Source organism: Rhinopithecus bieti, unplaced genomic scaffold (assembly GCF_001698545.2).
Source record: "Rhinopithecus bieti isolate Rb0 unplaced genomic scaffold, ASM169854v2 scaffold_35538, whole genome shotgun sequence".
Classification (NCBI taxonomy): Eukaryota; Metazoa; Chordata; class Mammalia; order Primates; family Cercopithecidae; genus Rhinopithecus; species Rhinopithecus bieti.
In genome coordinates, this window is record NW_016815913.1 from 2,253,081 (window position 1) to 2,279,832 (window position 26,752).

At 37.0% G+C, this 26,752-nt stretch overlaps 1 protein-coding gene across 2 annotated transcripts in view; it reads right to left on the reverse strand.

The window, feature by feature from the left end:
• Window positions 1-288: 288 nt before the first annotated feature.
• The window catches only part of TRPC4 (transient receptor potential cation channel subfamily C member 4), a 238,528-nt gene continuing 212,064 nt past the window's right edge, over window positions 289-26,752 (reverse strand). For both annotated transcript variants that reach the window (XM_017854166.1, XM_017854165.1), the window contains 5 exons: window positions 19,178-19,373; window positions 14,944-15,138; window positions 3,068-3,109; window positions 2,850-2,939; window positions 289-1,431 (listed from right to left, as the gene is read on the reverse strand). In XM_017854166.1, the coding sequence (XP_017709655.1) occupies window positions 709-1,431; window positions 2,850-2,939; window positions 3,068-3,109; window positions 14,944-15,138; window positions 19,178-19,373 (1,246 nt within the window). In that variant the 3' untranslated portion in view covers window positions 289-708. The remainder of the gene's footprint in view (window positions 1,432-2,849; window positions 2,940-3,067; window positions 3,110-14,943; window positions 15,139-19,177; window positions 19,374-26,752) is intronic.

Consider the following 26,752-nt stretch of genomic DNA (forward strand, 5'->3'; position numbering starts at 1 on the left):
AAAAAAACTGGAGGGGTGAGTTTTTTCTGAAAAAATGTCATCGAAAATCATCAATCATCAAAATGTATTAAGACAAACACTTTTTTACTTACTGAAAGGAAACCCTGGAACAACCTAAAACCCTACAAAGTATTTCTGACTTTGAGGGGGTTTAGACATGACTCCATGAGAACAAGACTTGCTTGCTTTAATTGTGTACAACAATTATTTACATGTCCTTTAGAAATAATTTGGTAATATTTGTGTTTTAAAGTCAAACTGTAGGACTAGGTGAAAAGTCCTTGGCGAGTAACCCTCTCTAGAGACCCTAAAAAATTATGAAAGGCTATAATATTTCAGCCACATTGGTTTTGCGTATAAAATAGCTATTTTAGGAGTCAACTACCACATGAAATAAATGACGTTTTAATTGAAAAAGATAGCTAAAATGTTTCTGTGGGTTATTGCAACAGTACAAGAATACAAGGTGCATTTATTTATTAACCAAAACAATTGTAAAACAAATTGTGAAAGCAAAAGCAGGCTACAAAACAAAAAGGTTTTTGATTGCCTTTGCCTTATTTAAACATGTTACAGGTTAATATGCCACAGTTGATAAACGCTATAAAGTGTAAGTTAGCATTTGCTAATACAATTTAAACATTTTCCCACACCCAGAGCACTACAGAAAATATATATGTGTATGGTAAACGCTTCCTCCTTCAAGTATCACAATCTTGTGGTCACATAATCTTCCTGGGTGACTGTGTCTGGGAGGTTTAGATCATAGTCTATACTAGAGTCCTCTTCTTTTGCATGTTTCTCCTTTGGTATTATAGGAACCGTGTCCTCCACCACCACCTTCTCTGACTTGAATGGACACACTCTCTTGCCTACCTGTAACCCCAGTGTGTCCGTATTCCTTTCTCTATGGTCTACTAACACACACTGTTCACTGAGACCGGGAATGCTCAGGTCAGCCCGTGAAGCTAATCCTCGAGATTCCAGTTGAATGTTTCTCTCAAGTGGTCCTGCAGCCTGTTGACGAGCAACTTCTTCTGAAACAGAGAAGATTTGGTTTGCATTTTGCTCAGCAGCATTTTGTTTTGATCGTCTATGAAATAACCCAAAGTTTTTGATATCGGTCACAAAATTCACTTTTCTCTGCTTCTCCCTGGGTGGCTCCTGCACCACCAGGGCAGAGCCATTGCTTATGTTATGTCTTTCGGAGGCAATTGCTGCTGATCTCGGATGAATCAGGGTGGTTAAATCAAAAAGGCTGAAATTCTTTTTCTTGTCCTTGCTATTACCTTCGTTATCACTCTTTTCATCTGAGTCTGCCGAATTTGAGGACTCCTTCGAGGCATTTGCAGATTGTATTGTGGAAAGTTTGCTTCCTCTTAGTAATCCCAGAACTTCAAAGCGGAAACTAGAAATGTCTTGCTTTAGTTCCTACGTAGAATTTAAAATGAAAAATTAGGTTAGGACTTAAACATTTGGAAATACCATTTTCTTTTCTCATGTATGGGTCAGAACTGTTTTCACTCCTTTTCAAAAACAAGGATTCTACTCTACTGTGGTTCTATTTAGAATTCCAAGTTCTCTCCCGGATACTTGATGTCATTTTGATGTCTACTAATTTCCTTATCGGAATTGGGAAGGATACTTCCTAAGGTTGATGCAAAAAGAAACATGAGTTATCTTTGCCACCAACGCGCAGCTGAGTATATTGGGTTTCTCTGGGACTACAGTTTCGAAGACTTCCTCTCCAAATGATTCATCTGCTGCCAAGTTACTTCACTGTCTCTGGGGTGTGTTTTATAAGATTTTGAATATTGGCACATTTTTCTGTCCACAGGGATATCTGAAAATTATGTGGAGCCTAACTTTTTAAGAGCTGGTAGTTACTTGCAGTTGTTTACTGTCTTAAGGAGGACTTTCCCCCTAAATCTGGGTCAGCCTCTACATCCTAGGAATTTCTTCGGATCTAATGACATTTCTTAGACTCATCCTTTTTCCTTGTCTTTTGGGGCAACTGAATTCTCAGTCTTAACCTGATGGCAGCCTTCTTGGTGGCTTCCTGCCCTAACCTATCTCCTAAAGCAACATGAATCATTTAACATTACAATTTGAACTTTATGACTGCAAAGAAAATCTGGGCTTCTAGCTAGTTTTCAACCTGCACTTTAGGTTTTGTAATTTCTCTATCTTCTTACCTAGTTCACTACTTCATTCTCACGTTCAAACCTGCTATTTTCTATGTTAAATATCGCCTATAGATTTTGTTTAATTTGTTTGTTTTTGGCCTGTAAGATCTTATTGACCTTAATCATCCAAAATCTCTAAACACTAAATAATTTTAACCTAAATTATTTTAAACATGTGATTCAAGCATATAGTATTTCACACATTTTACTTATTTCCTCTTACACAATTTAAAAAATATCAAGGAGAATGTTTATAAGTGTATTAGTTACAATTAAACTCAAATCTTAAATTTTCTGCTATCAAAGTTTTGCAGAACACACCAAGTTTTTGTTGTTGTTAGTGTGTTAGTTACTAAATGTTTCAGATTTTAAAATCAGGCTGAAATTTCAGAAACAGAAGCTCACTCTGGGATCAGGTAGGTCAGAATCCCTTAATCACTAGGCTTTTCTCTGTATGTTTGAAAACATTGTATTTTGAGAAGAAGTTTCATCACTAGCTTTTCTTTTCTTTTTACAGTTCTATAGGGTTTCAGTTGAAAGATGAGAAGGCACACAGGCTTGCTGGAACACACAGCCGCACTTCTAGCTCTGATTTTAAATGTGCTCTATCTGGATCCATATTCTGCACAATCTGCTTCTTGTGATGGAGATGAAAATGGTTACCTTAAAGTTCTCTTCGGTCAGTCCTTCTTCAGTTTTAGCATCTCTAATCATTGCAGCAACGTATCGCTTCACCAGGTTCCTCATAACTTCCTGAGGCATTTTAGAACAAGAGTATTGATACTCAGTGAGTAAATACATTTCCTCCTGAGTCAGTTCTGAAGGGGGGACTGCATTTTATTTTAATGAAAATTTCAAGACCTAGTACAAGGACAACTTACTTGGTACTGGTGATGTCTTCTCAAATTATCAGCAGCTCGCCTCTGAAAAGGAAAAGGACATTCCTTTCTGGTTATACTGTTATATTACTATTCTAAAAAGTAATTTCTTTTTTTTAATCAAGAATGTTTTTATTCTCATTTCTTCAAAGCGGGAGTTTTACTAGTCAATGGGCAATGGCTAAAGAGTGCTGCACATGGGCCGGGCGTGGTGACTCACGCCTGTAATCCCAGCACTTTGGGAGACCAAGGAGGGTGGATCACGAGGTCAGGAGATCGAGACCATCCTGGCTAACACGGTGAAACCCCGTCTCTACCGAAAATAACCAAAAATGAGCCGGGCGCGGCGGCCGGCGCCTGTAGTCCCAACTACTCGGGAGGCTGAGGCAGGAGAGTGGCGTGAACCCGGGAGGCGGAGCTTGCAGTGAGTGGAGATAGCGCCACTGCACTCCAGCCTGGGGGACAGAGCCAGACTCCGTCTCAAAAAAAAAAAAAAAAAAAAAAAAAAAAAAAAAAAAAAAAAAAAAAAAGTGCTGCACATGAATCAAAAGAATGAGTGAACAAGCGTCTATATGACATTTGAAACGCAGAATAAGTTAACAATGACAGAACTGTTGTTCTCATACAGGACACAAGATGATGAAAAATTAGTTAATTAGAGTTAATACACACTCAAAATCAGTTGAAATGATGCTAAGAGAGATAGTACATATCAAATAGAAATTTAAAAGTCTTCATAAACATTAACATGGCAAGATTAAGAAGTTAGTTATGTTATGTAACAGTTAATCAGAAATCTTGTTAGTCACTGAACTCTCTAATATTCATTTCAATAGTATATACAGTAAGAGGAGATTCCTGTTTAAGTAGATGGCTGGATTTAACAGAATAAATAAATAAGGGATTCTGTTGAAACACAGCATTTATTAACTCATTTAATAAATTAAATGTGAGTCCCAGCTCATATTCTGAAGGCATCAGGATGGTTTGAGAGCAGAGGTGGGGTAAGCACAGAGCAGTGATTTGGGAGTATGGAATTAGAGAGATGGGTTGTTTAATGATTGAAAAAAGTCCATTATGAGTTGAGTTAAATAATAAATGACATTAAAATTATATATTTGCAGATTCTCCAGTATTCTAAATATATGAGAAAAACCCCCACATAATCCCAATTTTATGTGTGTTGAATAAACATCAGCATTGATTCTTCAGGAAGAAAACTGGCCAAAATAATATAAAATAAAAATATCTCTATAATAAAGGAATTAATCTGGTAAATTGTGAGAAAGCAAAAGGGATAATATATCTTGGTTTTAAAATGAGGCTTTTGATCTTGTTCCTTAATAAATAATCACAGGCTGATAAAGTAGAATTTTGAAAAGAGCTGTGCCTGCATCACTGTGAAATGATAATTTAAATATTAAACAATTTAAAAGAAACTCTTTTCTTCTCTTCAGAGAAATAGAAGAAAATGCTATTTTCACTGGCCATAAGGATGCATCCGTCTTTCATGACTAGTAGTGACTTGTAGGAACAGATGAAAGACACGCTTAGCTTCCTAAAGGTCACTAATTATTTTGACTATCATTCACTTTTGCATGAGAAATATATTTTGAGAAAAACATTTAAAATAGGATTAAGCTATTAATTTAAAAACTCAGAAATTTGAAACGACACAAATGTAGAGCATCTTGAAAAAGGATGGCTTGGGAATTTTATGGCTGGGCCACCAGATGGAGGTGTCTGACTCATATTGAGACACAGCTCAGCTGAAAACTAAGACAAACCGCACTTCTAAAAGGAAACACACAGTCTTCTAGATCTCCTTAAATTTACTTAAACTAAAATACTAAAGGGAGTCGTACATCAATTTCTTTAACACTCTCACCCTAAATATTATAACAGGGATCTGATTTTCATTATTTAAGTAGCTAGAAACTCTCAATTTAATATAGAAATAATTTAGTCTACTTAATTTTTATTGTTTCGGGGTTCTATAACATTTCACTACTGTGTTTTAGAATCCTATCCTTCTAAAATCCAATAAAGACATTTTCAACAGAGAGCAGTTAGAAGTCAAGATTTAACTTTAAATTTCTTTAACATCAAACTACGATTGAGGATGACAGAATCAGAAAATTATGAGTAATAAGTGAAAATTATCATAATACATTTTAGTATTAAAATGAGTACAAACTGTCTTTCCTTCAGTAGAATCTTACTCATCCAAAGCCAAAATTTTAATACAAATATAAAAGGTCAAAGACTACATTTGAAATGATAATTCTAGGTTAATTTTCTTGGGAAAAAATTTAAAAAATCAAAATAGCTTGTCAAAAGAAGAACACTAAAAATGCTCACTATGTACCTTTCAGGTGTTATTCAGTTTCTATAGTGCAGGTTTAAGACTAAGTTACTGCAGTTCATTGTTTTTGCCAACCAATTATTCTCCACAATTATGTGGTAATACCACAAAGCTATTTTTTAGTTGCATGAAATTTTATCAGGCAATGAACTTCAACATCCTGGCTAGAAAAATAGGAATGGATGAAGTTAACCATCTTCTGAACCTAAAACTCAGAATGAATGCAGTGCACTCACCAAATAATTAATGCTAAATTGTGCAGCTGATAGAGCTCTCATCTGTTTAATCTCTGTTTCCCTGATTAGCATGACAGAATAGGCTGTTTAGTGATCATTACCATTATGCCCTTACTTTCTGGGAGAAAGTGTGGTGTGACGTTAAGAACATGGTACCAGGGGTTTCACCTGGGTTTGAAGCGGACTGTGCCTAGTCAGGGAGTTTAACTCTGACACCCTCCCTCTTCCTTGATTTTTTATTTTACAGGGTGAAGATAAACTCCACGTGTAGTTTTGAAGATTAAATTAGATAAGATTTATGGCATCTGTCGCTAGCTAATGTTAGTTCTTGTCCTCTGCATTGTTTTCCTTTTTGATTAATAATATGATTTAACAGCCCTTTAAAATATCTTGATTCTCAAAGCTTGTGCGTAGCAGGACACATATAATGATTACCTCTGAGAAAGTAAAATAACATACTTAGATTTCACTGTGTCCCTTTGCGTGATTTTGATGGCAATTCATGCTTGTGGAGAGCATTTCCTTCAGTTAAATCATTAGATGGCTTCAGCTTTGGCAGTAGAGAAGTTTAGAGGTAGGAAACTTGCATGTAAGTGACAGAGTAAGGGGATAATTCTGGTAAATTTGGACAGATGTGACCCAGACTCTGTAGGCAGTCATCTTTTGGGGAAGCCCAAAAGTTTTACGAACTTTTCTGCATGACATTGAATTTTTGCTATGACATTAATGAGACAGCCATATGTGAGCACTGATATAGAAACTCAAAGGAAAATTCAGAGGTCATAGCAAAAAGGAACACTGGCTAGGGGTTCCTGCCCAGCGGACCTGTGGAATGCACCTCCTACAACATGTTGTTACTGAAGAGCCACTCTGATTCAGAGTCTCCTTTGGTCGAGTTACAGAGCAGAGTCTCCAGGCCTGGGGATGAGAGTTCCTCCTTTGCCTTTGTCTCTGGCTGAGCTCAGGGATATTTCTCTTCAGGGGCTCAGGATGATTTTCATGGGTTGAGACAAAGAGAAGCCTACGTCTAGGAAATGCAAGATATTGGGGAAGCTGATTGTCTACCTCAGATCTCAGTTTTTTCAGTGTAGGAACCGTAAGTTAGGAGAAATTGTTTATATTCTTGGTGCCAGGCAGATTGAAGGGAACGGCACCTGGATATGGAAATATGACAGTGTCTCGCTTTGTCGCCAGTCTGGAGTGCAATGATCTTGGCACACTGCAACTTCGTTCTCCCACATTCAAGCCATTCCCCGGCCTCACCTTCCTGAGCAGCTGGGATTACAGGTGCATGTCACCATGCCTGGCTAACTTTTGTGTTTTTAATACAGATGGGGATTACACCATGTTGGTCAGGCTGGTCTCGAACTCCTGACCTTGTGATCTGCCTGCCTCAGTCTCCCAAAGTGCTGGGATTACAGGTGTGAGCCATGGCACCTGGCCGGAAATATGATTCTTTTACCATGTGCTAGGAGTTTTTCATTTCTCTGAGACCCCTGGAAAGGGCTTTGCCTCCTATGTGAGTCCTGGGATATTTCTGGTGATAATCCTGACACTGTATATTTGGGTTTGGTTTGCCATGGTGGGGAGTAAAGCCAGCTTGTCTCAAGGCTCCATTTTGGAACCAGAACTCTCTTAACTTGTCGGGCTAATTTAAGGTATATTTATTAAGTGACTACATGTGTATGGCAATAGAGTGTAAGAAACCAGAGATGAATAAAGCACATTTTTGCCCTTAAATGGCTTAGAGTCCAAAAGGTGGATTGCCAAGATCATGAATGACTACACATGAAGGCAAAATACAAAAGAAAACACGGGAAGTGATGTAAGTGTGTTATTTGAGTACAGGGGAGAAGGAGATAATACCATGCGAAGGAAAGAAGCCAGAACAGTCCTCTTATAGAGAATAGGGTATTACATGGGACATGAAACAATTATAGGATTTGGACAAGGGGAGGTGCACAGGTGTTCTAGACGATTGGAATAGGATGAGCACATATGCTAGGGTTAGAAAGTGAGAAGCACATTATGGAGACTTCTGGCAGGATAGTTGCAAAGTCTTAGCTATTGGGAATATATAGGTTAGATTGTAGTGGGAAGTTAGCATGGACTGTTAATGTAGAATTTTGATTGGCACATGAATCCAATGGTTACTAGGCACTTGGGGATTTTGACTAGTTGGGTGACATGTGATGAAAGTTTAATTTCATTGATAGTCATCTAGCAGCAGAATCAGGTGGGAATGAGACTTCCTAGCTTCTGGTGGTGGCTGTTAATTCTTGGAGGTCTTTGGCTGGCAGGTGCCTATCTGCAATCTCACATGGTGTTTTTCTCGGGTCTCGGTCTTTACATGGCCATGTTCTTACAATGACCCTATTCCAGTGTAATCTCACCTTAACTAAGTATGTCTGCAATAATCTTATTTCCAAATAAGGTCACAATCTAAGTATGGGTGGTTAGGACTCCAACCTATCTTTTTTGAAGGGGCACAGAATTCAACTCATAATGTATGTACTATTTGCAATAAACATCACAATAATTTTTGGCAATTAGTGACACCATTGAATATTATGCAATAGAACTACCATCAATGATATTTAGGATATTCATATACTTTCTGTTGGGTAAAGGTCAGCTGAGCTTCAAAGGGATTTGTTACCATAAGAGAAGATATTTTTTCTTATATTATCACTGGAAAAGACCAAGAACAGGATAAATGAACAATTTGTGTTTAAAAGTAATATAATGAAAGCCATTTCATTTAAAAATACCTAAGTGGGTACTGAGCTTTAATACCTAAGAAAATAGGTATTTAATTTTCTTTCAAGCCATTTGCATGTTAACTTTGACAGAGTAATCTGCATTGACTAGGTGTTGTCTAAACATAATAACTTAGGTAGAATTACAGCATGGTAGACCTGTGTTAGGAATAAAGAATTTCTCAGTGAATGAGTGTACAATATCACATAGAAATTTCCGGAACTGGGCGGCCGGGCGTGGTGGTTCATGCCTATAATCCCAGCACTTTGGGAGGCTGAGGAGGGTGGAGCACAAGGTCAGGAGCTCAAGACCATCCTAACATGGTGAAACCCCGTCTGTACTAAAAATATACAAAAAAATTAGCTGGGCATAGTGGCAGCCGCCTGTAGTCCCAGCTACTCAGGAGGCTGAGGTGGGAGAATGGTGTGAACCCAGGAGGTGGAGCTTGCAGTGAGCCGAGATAGCACCACTGTACTCCAGCCTGGGCAACAGAGTGAGACTCCATCTCAGAAAAAAAAAAAAAAAGAGAAAAAGAAATAAATTTCTGGAACTTTCATTTTGCAGCTTTTTTTTTTTTTTTAACTAGATTGGTTGTGAGTTGTGTTTAAGACAGAAAAAATGGACTATATGACAAATCAAGGACTTTTCTTCCTGAGTGTCTAGGAAAAATATTTTGGAAGAAGTGCTCTTTAAGTTGACACTTTTCTTTGCAAACTACATCAGAAGTCACTAGACTGTTTGTGGAATATTCCTTGGCAAGGTAGCTTTAAAGGAGAAGATGGGGGGCATACCTGTGTGCCATATTAGCATAATTCACAGTTTGCAGGTTCCTCCTGATTTGTTAGGACAAGACAATGGCAGTGTTTGGATCAGAGAACTCATGTTAAGGAGAAAGACCATCTAGTGAAAAACTGCTGCTGCTGCAAGGAAACTCTGGGATTTCAATATAAGTGTCAAGTTCCTTTAGAGCAGGGAAGATTTTGCAGCTAGAAAAGAGAGGTCTCTGGAGAATGAGCTGTGACATTTTCTCACTCTTATCTCCAGTTCTCTCCAGGTCCACTATGTAGAATGTCACGCTCACTTCATGTAGCTAGTCTCTGCTGTCAAATTTCAGTGCCGTTTTCTCTCATTTCCACTCTGGTTTTGGTCTAGCAGTGAATTTTAAGCCCATGAATTATGCCTTTTAGTCTTTGCTTTGCTCCTTGAATTCCTTAAGCCATGCATCTTGCTGTGTTCTTCTCCTTTCACGAAAACTAAAAAGGCAAGGGGGCATTCTGGGATGTGATCCCTTTACAAAATTTGCAGTTTGACTTCTTTGCAGATGGATCTACATATTGTTCTCTATAAACAGTCTTTCTCTACCCTTATAGCATACATCTGCTTACTGTTTTTCATGAACATATTTTCTAAGCATATCAAAATAATTCATGTGAAATGTTTGAATGTTGTATCGTCAAACCAAATATTCAGGAACTCACTCTTGAAATACCAAGAATATCAAGCAATTAATTTCTATATATCCCCAATGGGGAAATAAAGTTTCATCAAAAGGCCCTGCCAACAAATCTTGCAGCAGTAATTTAGGAAATCTGGAGATACTCATGGATGAAAGTTGTCATATTTGTAAGATTTGTCATTAGGCCTACTGAATGTCCTAAAGATTAGGGAGCAATACATTTTGACAAATTGCCACTATAAACGAAGTCTGAGAGGCATGTACTATGAGTATTTTTTCTTTAGTGATGATAGCTGTTGCTAATCTATTCAGTTTCTAATTCATTTGCAGTGACTTAACTGAGCATATTTCTGTGGCAACTAGTCAGGCTCGAATATTCCACCTGTATCTCAGAGCTGAGTGATGCTCAGAGTGATCTGCCAGAGATCATCATGCCTCCTGTTCTTCTCACCATGTGCTTGAGAGAAAACCAAAAAGTGGAAGACATAAAACTAAGGAAGTTAAAAACATTTCTTATGATTTTATCGAAAGAACTAGTAGTTTTTTTGGTCTGGTATACTAACATATGAATGTCAACATTTCATTTAGAAAACTAGTCTGTGGCATTAAATACGTTTCACATTAATTAAATGCTTTGGGGAAGTACTGTATTATAATAGCATCTTTGTACTTGAATTAAATGGATGGGACCTTTGGAGCAACAGCATGAAACCTGGTTTTGTTTTAGTTTAAATAGCTCAGATCTACTATGTACTCACACAAATTAAAGATTCAAAAACTTCAAAAAAAAATTGTGGTAAATACCAGTGCTGTCTTGAATAGAAATGTCCAGTTAAAGTTATAAACTGGAAATGCTTGTTAAAATGGAGACTCCTGACAATTCTTGTATGCTATAAAATTTGAGAACAAATGCTTTAATAACAAGAAGGGCATTTGCTGATAAAATGAGATTAAACAAAACATTTGACAAGAAGCAATATCAAAAAACACAAGTTAGAGTGTGTTTCTTATTTGGGTAGGCTGCCTTTTTCATGGTTTTTTAATAGCCCAGAGATGAAGCATCTCTCAATAATGGGTTTGCTTTCTATCACAAATGTTGTGCTCAGTAATAAAGCATTTCTCCTCCATTTGTGTGTTCTCCCACAAAGCAGTAAAGTGAAAGATTAATTTACCTGGAACTCCCAAACACCCATTAAATGAAGTCCAGAGTTACAAAGAAATATGAGTTAATGAGTTTTCAGAGCTAGTTGTATCAGTATTACTAGGACGCCGTAAATAGCACGGTAAGATCATCAATAATGGGCTCCTAGAGAGTGGCCAATGTAGCAACCCTGAAGAGCACTGGTTTCCCAGGCATTTCCTGGGAACGTGAATGGAATGAGCACCAGGGTGACGTTTACGCAAAGGCTGGGTGACGAGTGTCAGTAAGTGCACTACAAATGGGAAGGTTACAGAAAAATACTTCAAAGAATGAATTCACTTCCAGTGTAGCTTTAATTTTCTGCTTCAAAAATGCAGCATAAAGATAAGCAGGTTGAGGATAAGGGCAGAAGGTAAACCAGCCTGGTAAACAAGGGATTCTGGATACAGGAGTCTAAGAGGCAGCCGAAAACAATGATGATAGGATTTGCAAAGGCTGCTGAGAACAATCAAAAGACACAACAGGGAAGGTATTGCTGCATGTTCACCAGACTTCTCAGGGAAATAAGAGAGGGCAATGGAAAGCAGTTTGAACTGGGAAACGGAAGACCCGGCATTTTTCCCCTGCTCTGTCTCTAAGAGACCCTCAGACAATGGGTAAAGTAAACAGGTTCTCTTAAAAGAAATGGTTGAGCTAAATGATATCTAAGATCCCTTTGGAGTATAATGGTATATTCTAAGCCATGTGCTGGTTTCACAAAGTGACTGTTACTGTTCCTTAAATGTCACCTTTTAATTAATAGCTATTTGTGTATCTCATTGTCTTTGTATGTACACATAATAAACTGTCAGGAGGATTAACCAAGTTGAAATAAATTCACAACAAAATTAAATACTTTTCATATCACTTTCTCAGTTAAACCCTCTTTTAATAATACAACCATCTTAATTTATATCTCATTTATCTTATACATTTATTTATTTATTGTTTGAGATGGAATCTTGCTCTGTCACCAGGCTGGAGTGCAGTGGTATGATCTCACTGCAACCTCCATCTCCCGGGTTCAAGCAATTCTTCTGCCTCAGCCTCCTGAGTAGCTGGGACTACAAGTGCCCACCACCACGCCCAGCTAATTTTTGTATTTTTAGTAGAGACGGGGTTTCACCATGTTAGCCAGGATGGTCTCTATCTCTTGACCTTGTGATCCCAAAGTGCTAGGATTACAGGTGTGAGCCGCCGCACCTAGCCTTTCTTATACTTTTATAAGCAAGAACTTCTTTACAAATTATACCTATCATTTATTTTCATACAAACAAAAAATGTATAAAACTCAACTAAGAGTAGGCATCCGAAAATCATATGTTCTTTTCATTCTGGAAATGCAGTATGGAGAAAGAGTAAATTTAGACAGCATTGATGTTGATTGGACTGATGCCTACCCAAGGCTCTAGATTGGTGGAAAAGAGAGACATGACTCAGAATATTTTCCCCTTTGGCATAAATTCCCAAAGCATCCAAATACCCATTGTTGAATGTTAGTAAAATATTAATAGTGAAAAAAAAAAAAGGAATGGTTTGAGATTCTGATTAGTTTCAAATTATTTTGCTGTGCATCAGCTTGGAGCAAAAAATTCAAATATAGAGATAGACACATAAAAGAAATGTGTGGGTTACTTTTGAGACCAGTAATATATAGCAAATAAAACTGTTTAACTCTGAGAATGAATCACTACTTTAATAGAAAAGCCAATTGACTGAGAGCTCCTCTTTGCTTCTAAAGAATGATGGCAACATAATCCTTTCCAAGAGTCAACAGTGAGAGGATAGGAGGGAGGGTCAGAAGTCAAGCTTTTGGTCTGGTTCTCCATTGGTTTTGTTGGCGGTACAGACGGATCGCTTAAAACATCAGAGTAGGACCCTGTGTTTTGTTACAAGTTTCCTGTTATCTTAAAAACCAAGATTCTCTCTGCCATTGCCTAAAATTAAAATATGAAATACATATTTCTTTGGTGAGTAGGTTTTTTTTTTTGACGCAGAAGCTCTTTTTAAATCAGAATACTCTTATGAAAGGTAGTATATTATGACAGCATTAATCATCACTATCTTTTCTGAGATCGATTAAAAAATGCTTAGAAATTTAAGGATGAGATGGTACAAAGGATAAGTATGTTTGATCTGGAAAGGAGTAAGCTGGAGTCTGGCTTCCTTGAAATCTTGTCCTGTTTACCTCAAGGGAAGCATTAATTATGTCTTGCATTTTTCCCATAGTCTTTTGCATGTGACTGTATGATAATGTTAAATATATTACATAACATATCTGTTTTTATTTCTGAATCTCTCATATTAAAATTGGTGCCCTCAAAGATGGAAGCCATGCCTTCGTACCTCTTGCTACTCCTCAAATTCTAGTTCAGTTATGGCAAGGGGGACACATGCAGTAATTGCTTATTAAATCTAAGCTATTACATTTATTCTAAAACTTTTAACATGAAAGTCAAATATCTGGAGTAAAATAATTTCCTTCCCTTCTAAGGTCAGTCTTAAAGTTCATAAATTAGTATGAGGATGGCAGGATAAGCCTTTGTCACAATCTGACTTTGGTTTCTAAGGTCAGATATATTCGCAAACTGTAGTCCCCCAAATCTATGGGTAATAGTTTATGGGAAAGAATATAACTGTATCTCCTAATCACCTCTTTGTAACATTCACTTGCCAGTCAACTTCTCTTTGGAATTAGAGTTGTTACCGAGATGAGAGGAAAATTAATGCCACTGTCAGCAGGAGAAAGCTCCATTTGGTGCTGACGACAATGCCTGGTGGGCAATGAAGTGAAAGAGTGGGAAGGATTTCTTAGGGCGTAGCAGTCACACACCATGTCAAATAAAATTGAAAACAAATTAATATTTTTTATTTTTAATTAATCTCAAATAGTACTTGGTAATCCTAATATAACAACATTTTCAAATACTTCCAAAGCAATTTTCCTGAGAAGATCAAAGTGACTAATGAGTATCAGTGTGTTAATTCCCAAAACATCACTATGAGAACTTTCAAAATTAGAACACAAAGGGAGGAAGGCGTGAAAAATGATTTGTCTTATGTCAATGGTATGGCTGGACCAAAAGCTCAATGTGATGTATCTTCTGCTGGAATTGCTTGAAATCTTGATTTCTAAAATGAGGAAAGGGAAATATCATCTTCCAGTTTACCAGGAGCATGGTTCTGAGCAGTCTCTCTCTCTCTCTCTCTCTCTCTCTCTCTCTCTCTCTCTCTCTCTCTGTGTGTGTGTCTATATATATATATTTAGATGCCTAACTTCTTGGCATCTAATATGATAGAGAGTAGACGCAACATATTGAGTAATTAAACATGTTCTGGAATCACAGTTGACAGTTGGCACAGCATATTTAAGTTATAATATTCAGTCAATCATTTAATTGATAATTCTTATCAAGCATAAAATGTTCCGTGTAAGGACCTATGTTAGGCATGAGGAATTTGAGGTCACTAAAACACATGCCCTGCCCTCATGGAGCATACAGTCCATAGGGGGAACAGACAATGAGGAATAAATGCCACAAATAACCTGCTGTCACATTCTGAAAAGACCTAGAAGACAAGGTACTAAGACAGAGTATGCTAGTTCCCCATCCTTGACTAGCAGAACTTGAGGAGGGCTGTGTGAAGAGCGGGACTTCTATTAAAATAGCAGTGACTGCCCTCGATGCAGGAAATGCACTTGTGAAGAAATCCTAGTTAATCAGACACTGCCTTGGTCATGGGAGATGTGCTATAAATGTTCATGACATGCAGTCGGTAAGAACAAAAAGGCTAAAGACCTGAACATGTTCATTAAAGAATACAAATATGTTCAAATATACAATTTAGAAAAAGAGTAATACTAACATGCTGTGTTCTTACCCCTATTGTTCCAAAACTTTCTGGCTTTCTTCTCATCTTTTTCTTGCACAAGTGTGTCCAGATCCATTTGATCAGGTACCAGAGAGACTTGGGGCTTGGGATGACATTGAAGGGAGTAGGCAGAGTACCTCCTTCTTCAAAATAACTCATCCAAAGCTTTGTTCGTGCAAATTTCCATTCTATATCTGCATGGTCCTGAACAGGAGAACATGACAACTGATGACAGGTTCCTTAATTAATAAGGTACCATGAATTTCACAGACAGCCTGTAACCTGACTTCAAGCAGCTCTTGGAACATTAATTAAATTGCTTCTAAAACCACCACTGACTCCCAGAGATAGTCATCTAAACATTTCAGATGGTGGCTTAACCTAGAGTAGTCACAGGTCTTGTGTCACTTCTCATACTTCCTTCTTCAGTGAAACAGACATCTAAAATAATTCCACGTTAAAAAGACTGCAGTAATTAGTTATGACTTGAAGATTAGCCTGCATCTTCTGCACTGTAGGCTCACATTAGCACAGTTTCATTTGATTCAGGAATAGATTTTCTGTCTTAACCAAAGCCTTGTATTCCTGTTTCAATTAATGTTACCTCCACAGATGCTCATGGCTTAGCCTTCAGTGTTGCCAGGAAAAGTCTTATTGGATATGTTTTCATGTGAATATTATTGCCCACCTTTGGCCAATGGAAATAAACACAGAAAGAAGTTCCTCTAATAAATGTAGAATTGGGCCTCTCTGACACACCATTGAATCTTGACCTAACTTCGGACAGATTTCACCAAAGAGCAGTATGGCCAGTGGTTGCCCACAATCCTGAGGCTATCCCCTTCATCATGTATTACTCACTCCACTTTATTAACCTCCTGGGGAAACTTTGGAACATTTGTGGCAATTAGATTTGGGGCGGCCAGTCTCTTCTTAGAAATTTAGCCATAAATCTGATTTAAGCAGAAAATCTGAGAAGTAGGAGGTGGTAGAGACTGGGCATACATTCATTTTAAGAACTCAGAATAGTTCATTGTAACCAGTTAATATCATAAACACGAACTCATATTTTACAGTAGGAGAATAATCTTCAACTATGCTTCATTTTGATATTCCTAAATTGCTGTATGCTGATGAATAAGTTATACATACATTTCTACTCTGCACAACACGGGTTTTAATCCAGATACTGGACAGATTGTGCTTTGAACAAGAATCACCATAGCTAGAAATTGCATGGCCTTATTGTTGCTAAGCGAATGTTTGATAAATGGGAACACAGAAGCTGCAGTTTCTCTCCCTTTTCCCCTCCCTTTCCTTTCTTATTTCTCCCTCGTTTCCTTTCTCTTTCTTTCTAAACAAGCTTATCGGTTCTGGCTGATTATACTGCATTGGTAAAGAGAATTGTATATATTGTTTCCTGCAGGCATAGAGAATGGGACTCAGTAGATCTGGCTCAAGGAAATAAAAAGACAATCACTTAGATAAAGCATTGGCCTGTGAATAGCTCCTTCTGATTCTCTGATTCCCAGGGAGTCTCAAATTATGTTATCTTATTGCAATCACTAAGCAAGTGCTTTCTTTGTTCATGATTTAGGATTTTAAGAGGGTCTATAACATAGTCTATGGTGCTTAGAAAATCTCGAGATAAAAAGTTCTAAGCTGGTGATGACTAGATCCACCTTCCACTACTCACCTTCTAACTCCTAGTCAACAGTTGAAACTCGGCTTAAGAATCCTCTCTACTCAGAAGCCTGCTCTGCCTCCCATCAGTCCTGAGCTGCCTCATATTTCCAACCCCAGTCAAGGTCCCCTCTTCCACACTTTCATGACATCCTCAAATTTCTTTTCTCAATATTGAAATTATTTATCGATTCTTTATCTCTACTATATCATTTTTTGTTGTTGTTGAAAACGGGACTTTTTAATTCTTTGTATCCCTAAAATTAAGCATATGTCTGGTATATAGTTGGTTCACGATAAATATTTAATCAATGAACAAATGAGTGAACGGAAAACAGGCTTTAGTTGGGGCCTACATAACTGCTTCTGCCTTTCAACAGTTTAATTTTCCTCGTTTTTCATGGTTTAACTATGACTCTGAGTTACAGTTAGCAAGAAAAAAAAGAGAAAGAAATAAAAAAAGAAGAAAGAATGTAAGAGAGAAAGAAGAAAGAAAGAAAAAGGAAGGAAGAAAGAAAGATAAAGATAAGAAAGATAAAGAAAAAGAAAGAAAGATAAAGATAAAGAAAAAGAAAGATAAGAAAGAAAGAAAAAGAAAGAAAGAAAGACCCCAGAGTATATTGCTATTCTGGGACAGGGGAAAGCGATATTTGGCATGTTCATGCCTCAAGGAGGCTTCATGCATGGAGACCTGGAATCACACCTGTCTCAGGTTCTTAATACCTGTTTTGTTCTCCATACTCTTAGGGTTTGGGCTAAGTAGAAATAGAGAGTTGAAGATGATTCTCATCTCTGTAATGAAGTTACCTAGAAAAGCACACCTCACAAAGAAGCAATAAAAAAAGTCATAATATTCTTAAATAGTGTTTTCTTCTTGATGAAATTGGGACATTTAATGTTTTAAAAGATCCAGGCCGGGCATGGTGGCTCACACCTGTAATCTCAGCACTTTGGGAGGCCGAGATGGGTGGATCACAAGGTCAGGAGATCGAGACCATCCTGGCCAACACGGTGAAACCCCGTCTCTATTAAAAAAATATAAAGAACTAGCCGGGCGTGGTGGCGGGCGCCTATAGTCCCAGCTACTCAGGAAGCTGAGGCAGGAGAATGGCATGAACCCGGGAGGCAGAACTTGCAGTGAGCCAAGATTGCGCCACTGCACTCCAGCCTGGGTGACAGAGCCAGACTCCGTCTCAAAAAAAAAAATAAAAAAAATAAAAATCCAAATTGCTGGCAGCTTCCTTGTATCTAGCTTGATAATTAAAGGACTTCTAATTTGTTGTTGTTGCTAATGTTCTGGAAAACAGAACCCACATTTTGGCAATAAGTTGATTAGCAGAATATAGAACTTCTGACACAAAAATTTAGAGTCTATAAAAATTTCAGATCGTAAGATGCTTAAATGAAATTCAAAGTATCTACAAATTCAGATATTAACCTCCAAATCCTAGGAGCTACCTATTTCCAGAGGAATTATTTATGCATTTGGAATACTTTAGTCTGTGAATTGATAAATAAAAACCATCTATTTTCATGTTCTATGCAGTTTTACGTCAGTGATGTCTTATGAGAAAAATGTGCCCCCCTAAAGATGGCTGAAGTAAAATTCAGAGTTCTGCTAGACAAAAACACAGTAATAACACTTCAGAGATTTAACCATAGATTCAAAGGTATAATGTAATGTAGTTATTTATGAAGAGAATGGGAAAACTATAATTATGCTTATAAAATAATAATGTCTAAGGTATAAATATGAAATTGTCTTGGTATAAATACTTGTCTAAGGTATAAATATGAAAGACTTAACCATATTTCATTCCACTAAGGGTTCTGATTTGCTGCTATTGCTAGTGGTCATAGACGTATATCACTAGTATGTAAGTTCAAGCAGATAAGTTCAAGCTTTGTCTTTCTTGTGCATTGCTGTATTTCTGGTGCCCAGAACAGTACTGGACAACACAGTATGTACCAAGTAATTATGTGTGAATGAATAAATAAATAACTTATGCTAAGTTGTTTAGATTCCAGAGTTTCAAAAAAATGTATTGTATTGTGTATTATCCTACAGAATTTAATACTACTTCTCTGAATACATTGCTTTCCCTGAGTCTTAAGAAATTGAAAATCCTATGGCTTCTCCCCTCCCCAGACTCCTCTCTGGGTTATCTTCTGTATCTTCCCCTACAGGAATGACTTCGCTTATGTGAGGGTGGCAGGTTAAACGGACCGACAGGAGGCAAAACCTGTTGTACGCTGCACAGAGATGAGTTGCTTGTTTCTAAGTCAGACCTCAGCTACTATTTACCATAGCCAATGACTGCCTGGCAAAATAGATTTGGTTTATCTTTGTAATCATGTGTAACACGACAAAATCAGATTAACTTATAGCTACATACAATGTGCTACTGCTCAGAAATTTCAAATTAACCATTGATAATTCTTATCTGTCTCATCAATGGCTAATTATAGATTTTATTTATGATGGTAAGAAGATGGAGTATAGCTGACAACAACAGATTCTAGAGGAAATATTGAATTAAAATAAAGCTGGTCAACTTACAGCAATCAGTTGGTAAGAATTATTCATCATAGCTATTAACATGTTGAGTAGAACAACCAGAGAGATGACATTGTATGTCCCAAACATGGTGGCACCAACAAATTCAGTAAATTCATGCTGTGCTTTGACATTGGTCACATATAAATTGATGAGTCCAAATATTGACCAAAACAGGGACTGCAGTGTCTCAAATAACCTGTGATAAAGATAAAAGGATACTAATAGCTATATTAATGGAATAATTATACATAGGGTATAACAATAAAGCTTGGTGCTATTATATATATAATTAACTTAAACATTAATATCAACAGTAAAATAACCTTTTAGGACAATTATAAAATTAAACGATAAAAAGAGTGAAAGAAAACTGTTTTCCTCAAACTAGTAGAAATGGTGTACTTAAATTTCCCAAGAGCTTTGAAAGCTAAATTTAGTTTCTTAGGGCAGAGAGAGGAAAATGTGGCATGGGTACTGAGTTAAGAATGGTTTTTACTTTCTCAAATGGTTGGGAAAAAAAAAATCAAAAGAGTGATATTTTGTGACATGAAAATTCTGTAAAATTCACATCTCCATATCCATAAATAAAATTTTATTGAAACGTATCCATTCTCATTCATTTATTCATTCCCTATAGCTTCGTTTGTGCTACAATGGCAGAAGAAAGTAGTTACAGCAGAGAACATATGGCTCAGAAAACCAAAAATATTTACTATCTGTTTCTTTTCATAGAACATTTGTCAATCTCTGTTCTAGAGCACTAAGTCATCACTAATAAATGATAGATCCCAAATTTTAGGCTTTAAAAAAGTCTGTTCTTTTACTGATTTTGCTTTGGTTGTAGGAGAATGGAGAACATTATAATTATTACAGATTTCCATGTTTGCAACTAAAATTGGATATTTTGTAAGATGGCAAAGAGTCTCAGAATGCTTAGATAATAAAATTTGGTGGGTTTTTGTTTTTTTGGTATTTCAAGGAACATTTTATTTATTCTAGCCAATGAATGAGCTCTGGCTATTTTATTGAAAATAAATAACTTGCTCCAAAAAATAAAATAAGCTGAGGAGTATCTGAACCCAAATGGAGAATTGTTTGTTTCAAAGGGACCATAATAATTCATTAATATAGTGTAAAAACGACAATAGAGCTTTCATACTCCTTGATAAATCATTAAAATGAGACTATTTAAATTACGAAAATAAAACGAAAACCTCATAGCGGGCATGATGACTAAGGAGGTAGGATTTCTGTCTGTCGAGAGATTAGCATTAGATTGGAATGGTGTTGCAGAACCAAGTCAATTATGGCTTCTGGCAACTCTCAGCCCCAGTAGCATTGTCCCCTACATGCCCTTTTACGGAAAGATAGTCCTTGTGTCAGACTCTGGGGCTCCTCAGCCAATGCCTCTGTGGATTAAGTCAATCATGGTCAAGTGACCCAAGGACAGACAATTCATATAAGGCCAGTGGCCTGTGGCATGCACTAAGGCAAAAATGATCAGAATTCCCCTCTAGACAAGTTTGCCTTAAAAATATCAAGATAATTGCCCAAAGGGGTTGAGATGACAGGGGTTATGATGTGGAGTCAGAGTCACTGGAATGACAGGATGCCAAGGGTCTGAGACAGCACAAACTAAGAAGCAGAGAATTGAGGATGAATAAGCCAGGCAATAAGTAAACTCGGAATAAGGATGAAGTAGCTGACTCACTTTAATGCTGACACACAGAGTAACAATCCCATGGCCCAGCACTATGTCAACTCCGGCTCTTCCTAAAGCTGGGGCTTGCTCTAGGTTCTGCCCTTGCAAAGATAAACCCTTACTCAGAAGATTGAAGGGCTATAATTCTGTGCATGATTTTTATAGCAAAATGCCTGTTACTTGAAATAAGCCATGAATTCTGGTGCATATAACCAGGAGATTCTAACTAAATATGCCTAATTGGCATTCAGGATGGAAATTGCTTTTTTAAAAAGGTAAAAAATTTCGTATTTTTAATTGAGCAACTAATTTTAAGATATAAAATTAACTATTTTCTAGAGCTGTAAAACGATGGAACAACAGATTATTGTGAAGCAGAAAGGGCACTGATCTGATCAACTTTAGCCAGATTGTGATTCTTAAATGGAATGCTGCACATTCATTCTTAGAGGAAAACCCAGATGTCAGATTCCAACAATATTAGAGAGAATTAAATCTGGCTCATCGGCCCTAGACAAAGGCCACTAAAGCCACTCTTTGAAAATTTCTCAGGAAAAAGTAAATTTGGCCCATGGTCATGAATTCTTTATTTTGAGTAACTTTAAAGACAATTCTAAAATTAATCATAGTGTCCTTTGGATTTAATGTGAAATAATTGTATTCTTTCTTTCCAAATAGTGTATTTTCTCACTGTGAGTATACACATAAAAATCAGCTAGTTTTCCTGACATGAATAGCAATTCAAGGAAAGTTATAAGTTAAATATTATAAGTTATAAAACATATTGTGTAAAATGTTACCACATAAATCCCATTACAGGTTCTTTTCAAATAAAACAATGATGCAGAATAAACGGCTTATTATTTTGAATAGTATACATTTGCTCCTGTCTAAATACTAACTACTAATCTTAGGAAATATTAGTAAACACTTTTGCAAGGTATTTATTGATGTTTAAAAAAATTTAAAGGGGAAAATTCTAAATAAAGTGACATTTCATGATTACTTATGGATTCTTTCTTTCTTTGATTTTCCTTCTTTCAGTGGAATAAGTCACTGGTGAGGATTAAAGACTAGTTCCACTTAACTAAAATATATTTACTTCTCAGAGGAATTAAGACCCTGGTCTTAAAGTGTTTCTCAGTGAATTGTTCAGATAATAGGTGGATTTTTAAAAAATCAGTCTGGGTTAACATTTCAAAGCCATTGCTTTCAGAAATGTTTTTATCATTATTAATTCCCAAATCTGTTGAGACCAACATTGCCCATAAATTGAAGGATCCTTACTTAAAGCATCACATCTCAGAATGCCTTTATGTGACTAATATTTTTCTTGTTCTGTGGTAAGATATGAGCTGAAAACTCTCCAAGATAATGCTATAATTAAGTGACATTTAGTACAATACTTGGGTCAAAGACTAAATCCTAACAGTCTGTATGGGTGGACCGAGGTCCTGCCTTCCTAATGATAACATTTTGTCTCTTGCTTTGAATATATTGCTCAACATCTACTTTATATAATTAGCTGGTTTTCCTGATTATATATTTACAGCCAGAAACATTGAATGTGTAAAATGTAATGTATTCCACCATTGAAGTTTTCCTCTATCCCATGGGACTAAAACAATGAGCAAACATAAATTAATAAAAATTCATCTGAATATTTTATCTTTAGTTTATAAGCAAAAATATAATATTAAAATAATGTATGACTCCAACTGGCCAATTACAACCATTAGGAATACAGCTCCAACAAATATAAAAGGGCTTTGCTTAATGAGACAATACCTGTCACAAAGCCTGTGCCCCTCTCTTCATAAGAGAGTACCTTGCCAGGGGCTAATAGCTTAAAATTGCACATAGAGTAGTTTCAACAACTAAATATTCTGTATCTTTTGGTAACATGTAGTTCTCGGGGTATTTAGAGAATAACCTGGAAAGGAGCAGAAGGAAGTATTTGTTCACTGGTGGGAAACTGCATGAAGTCAGAGAGAAGACATGGATCACAGCCTGACACTGGGTGTTCACAGCTAGGGAGAAGATCAGAAAAGGCCCCCAGAAAAGGCCTCCTGGAAAAGGTATATCTGAGGTAGGATTTGGAAAAAATAAATTGCCAAATGGAAGGACAGATAAGGACATTCTTGAATAAGAGAAGAAAATAACATATTTGGAGATTTATATTTACAATCCATCAGGAAATATTGAAGAGTAAAGTATTGCTGGAGGATTGAAAGATGAGACAAGAAAAGGAAGTGATACAGAGGATGTTTGTCTCCTTCAAATACCACGTTGAAATGTAATCCCTGATGTTGAAAGGTGGGGCGTAGAAGGATGTGTTTGAGTGATGGTGGTGGATCATGGGTTGCTCACAAAAGGCTTAGTGTCATTCTAGGAGCAATTAGTGAGTTCTCACAAGATCTGATTGTTGAAAAGACCTCTGCACCTCCCTGCCTTGCTTTCTTCCTCTTTCCCCCTGTGATGCCTGCTTCCCACTTCCCTTAGCCTTTCACTGTGAATGGAAGCTTCCTGAGGCCCTCCCCAGGATCAGATGTTGATGCTGTGCTTCTTATAGAGTGTGCAGAGCCATGAACCAAATAAACCTCTTTTCTTTATAAATTACCCAGTCTCAGGTATTTCTTCATTGCAACAAAAATGGACTAAGATAGGAGGCAGGGGACAGACAGATCAATGAATGATCTTAAACATCAAGCTAAAGAATGTGGCAGTATCCTGTAAGCAATAGGAAACCATTTTGGCACTTTAAACAGAGGACCCTCAGATTTTGGTTTAGAAATATAACTCAGGAAGCAAGATGGAAGACATGAAATAAGGCAGAGACCAGGGGCAGGGGTACTTAGATTTGGGCATGAGTGGAGAGCAAGGGGAAGACAGTGTCAAGATAATAAGAGCGGGAACAGACATTTGTTGACTGACTACACATGGAAGAGATGAGAAGAAGGTAGGATCTAGAATAAGATATACATTTTTGATGTAAGTTTCTGGGTGGATTGTGGTCATGTTGACTAAGAAAAGGAATTAAGCAGGAGGAAGAATACGTTTTAGAGAGACTATGATAAATTCTCTTTGATGGAATGTAAGTCTTTAAGAGGCACGTAGAGAGAAGTGTCTAATAGACAGCTGAATATATTGTGCAACCCAAGGATAGAAATTGGTGTTAGTAATATAAATATGGAAGTCATGTCTTAGACATATACAGCCAGTTCCAAAAGCGTGGATGAGTTTTCATAGGGGTACTGTTAAAAGGGTCTCAGGTTAGTATGCTAAGACATACCACTATTTAAAAGCAGTAATGAAAATAAAAAATTATCAGAGTAAAGTTAGGGTTAGGGTTAAAGTGAGAAAGGCTAGAGAAGTAAGATTTGAAGTGAAAAGGGTAATAATATGGAAGTTGAAAGGGGACAAGATTTCCAAAAAGGGAAGCATTAAACAGGGTCAAATGAAGCAGACACATTAAGTAAAATGTGAGCAGATAAATGTCCATAGTTAATGGTGATAAGAAGGCTCTAGATGATAATTTTTAGAGCAGTTTTAGTGGAATGATGGAAGCAGAAGCCAAATTGTAATTGGATGAAGTCTGAGTGAGAGGTGAGAAAATAACATATCTTGCATAGGCTTATTTTAGGGTTACTTGGATGAAACGAATGAGAGAAACAGGAGTGGTAGCTAATGGGAAATACTGGGTTCAAAATTTCTACAAAGTTTGAACCTGAGTGGAAGGAATAATAGAGATGAAACCTTATGAGAGGTATGTGAGAGATAATCCTCTACCATTGCCAATCATGACAATAATAAGAGTAGCTACCATTTTTGATGACATTGTATGACATGCACTGTGTTAGGTACTTTATATGAATTATTTTATTTTTAACCTTCACATAGAATAAGGTCTCAGAAATAGTGGGTAATTTTTAATTTATGAATCATACAGAATTACAAAAAGAAAATTAAAGACCAAAGAAAGCACAGAAGTAAGATGTAGAGCAGGGGCCCCAACGGTATCACTATATACCCTGTGACAGTGACTGATGTCCGTTTTGCTTAAACAGAGTCATCAAGGGATAGGTGACTTATGCCTAGGACCTCCTGCTTCCTAATGCTAAGGGCTATTGATATATATTTTAATTTTTCAATATCGTGAAGCAAAAACTAACTTGTGGCTTGCAGATTTACATTCTATTATTTAGAAAAAATAATCCAAGTGCAATAACTGATTTATTTGGGTTGAATGATATAGGCCTATAGTATTTAAGACACATAATTATATGTTGCTTCTCATGACAATAGAGGAAACCATTGGTATAGACAAACGAAAGTAATACATAATCCCAATAATCCAATATATTTGATTTTGGAATAGAATTTATATTAAGTATTTTACATCTTACTTGTCTGGCCATAATCTCCTTTGATTTATGTTATGATTAATTTGTAATATGTTATTACTTACAAATAAACCAATACTAGGGACAAGGAAATTCCTAGGAATTTTAGGGGATCATAAATCATGACAGTGTTAGGTATAACCTATTGATTGCAGAGGAATCAGATAGGTGAGAAGGGTTGGGTCTGGGAACCAGAACTGTTCCCCCAAAATAAAGAGGACCTAGGAGTTAACACAGTTTTAAATGCTGTGTGGAAGTTCTTTCTGGAAGGCAAAGGAGGAAGTCAGAAGGATATGGCAACAGGAACAGATGGGGTGGTTTGGGCAAGCAGTTTGCATCAGGTTATGCAGCGTAAAGTGAGAAGAAAGTTGTGAAAGAGCATTCACAACGGTTTTCCATCAGAAATCCAGGAGACCAGCTGGCAGACAGACAAAGACTGTTAGAGCAGAACTCTCATTTATGAAGGAAGAGGTTGGTGGGATCTGACCAATGTAAATCTCTAATCCAGGTTTCCCTGGCCAAGTTGCAAGTCAAGAACCACAAATGAGATGGGGGTGGGGGAGGAAGAGAAGTTCAGATATAAAAACTGGGATGCCATCCTCGGCCATGCTAGTTATGAGGATGTTTTTGCAAGGGATTTCATTGATTCCTCCTGTCCAGGGTCAGAAGAGAGCAGTGGGAAGATGTCAAGACTGAGTGAACCAGTCAGGTCAAGAAACTGCTGCTTAGGAATACAGGATCAAGATGGAGCTGGAAGGCCGGCGAAGTGGCTCACGCCTGTAATCCCCATACTTTGGGAGGCTGAGGCGGGTAGATCCCTTGAGGTTAGGAGTTCAAGACTCAGCTATGGCCAACATGGTGAAACGCCATCTCTACTAAAAATACAAAAATTAGCCGGGCATGGTGGTGGGTGCCTGTAGCCCCAGCTACTCCGGAGGCTGAAGCAGGAGAATCACTTGAACCCTGCAGGCAGAAGTTGCAGTGAGCCAAGATCACACCACTGCACTCCAGCCTGGGTGACCGAGCAAAACTCTGTCAAAAAAAAAAAAAAAAAAAAAAAAAAAATTGTGTTTTATTTAAGATCCGTGGATGTATCAAATCTATTTCTGAAAAAAATGAGGTATCAATGGCTGACATTTAAAAATTATGTGCAAATAAAAAGATGATGGATAATTAAAATGAAGTTTTAAATATTGGGGCTAAGATAAAACAGATGTAGAATTAAACCAACAAGAGCATTTTAGCTGTAAGTGATTTTGTTCATGTGATATTGAATTTTTCTTACTTGAGAAATTACCATCCTCTCTTATAGTATACATGATTCTGTGATGGCTCATGAATAAGATATGACTTTTAAAGTCACCTACAAAATGACTGTGTATTCAAATGTGGTTACTGTGTGGAGGAATATCACTTCACTTATTAACTCACCTACTAGTTAACTGTCTGTTTGTCACAGTGGGAAGGAAA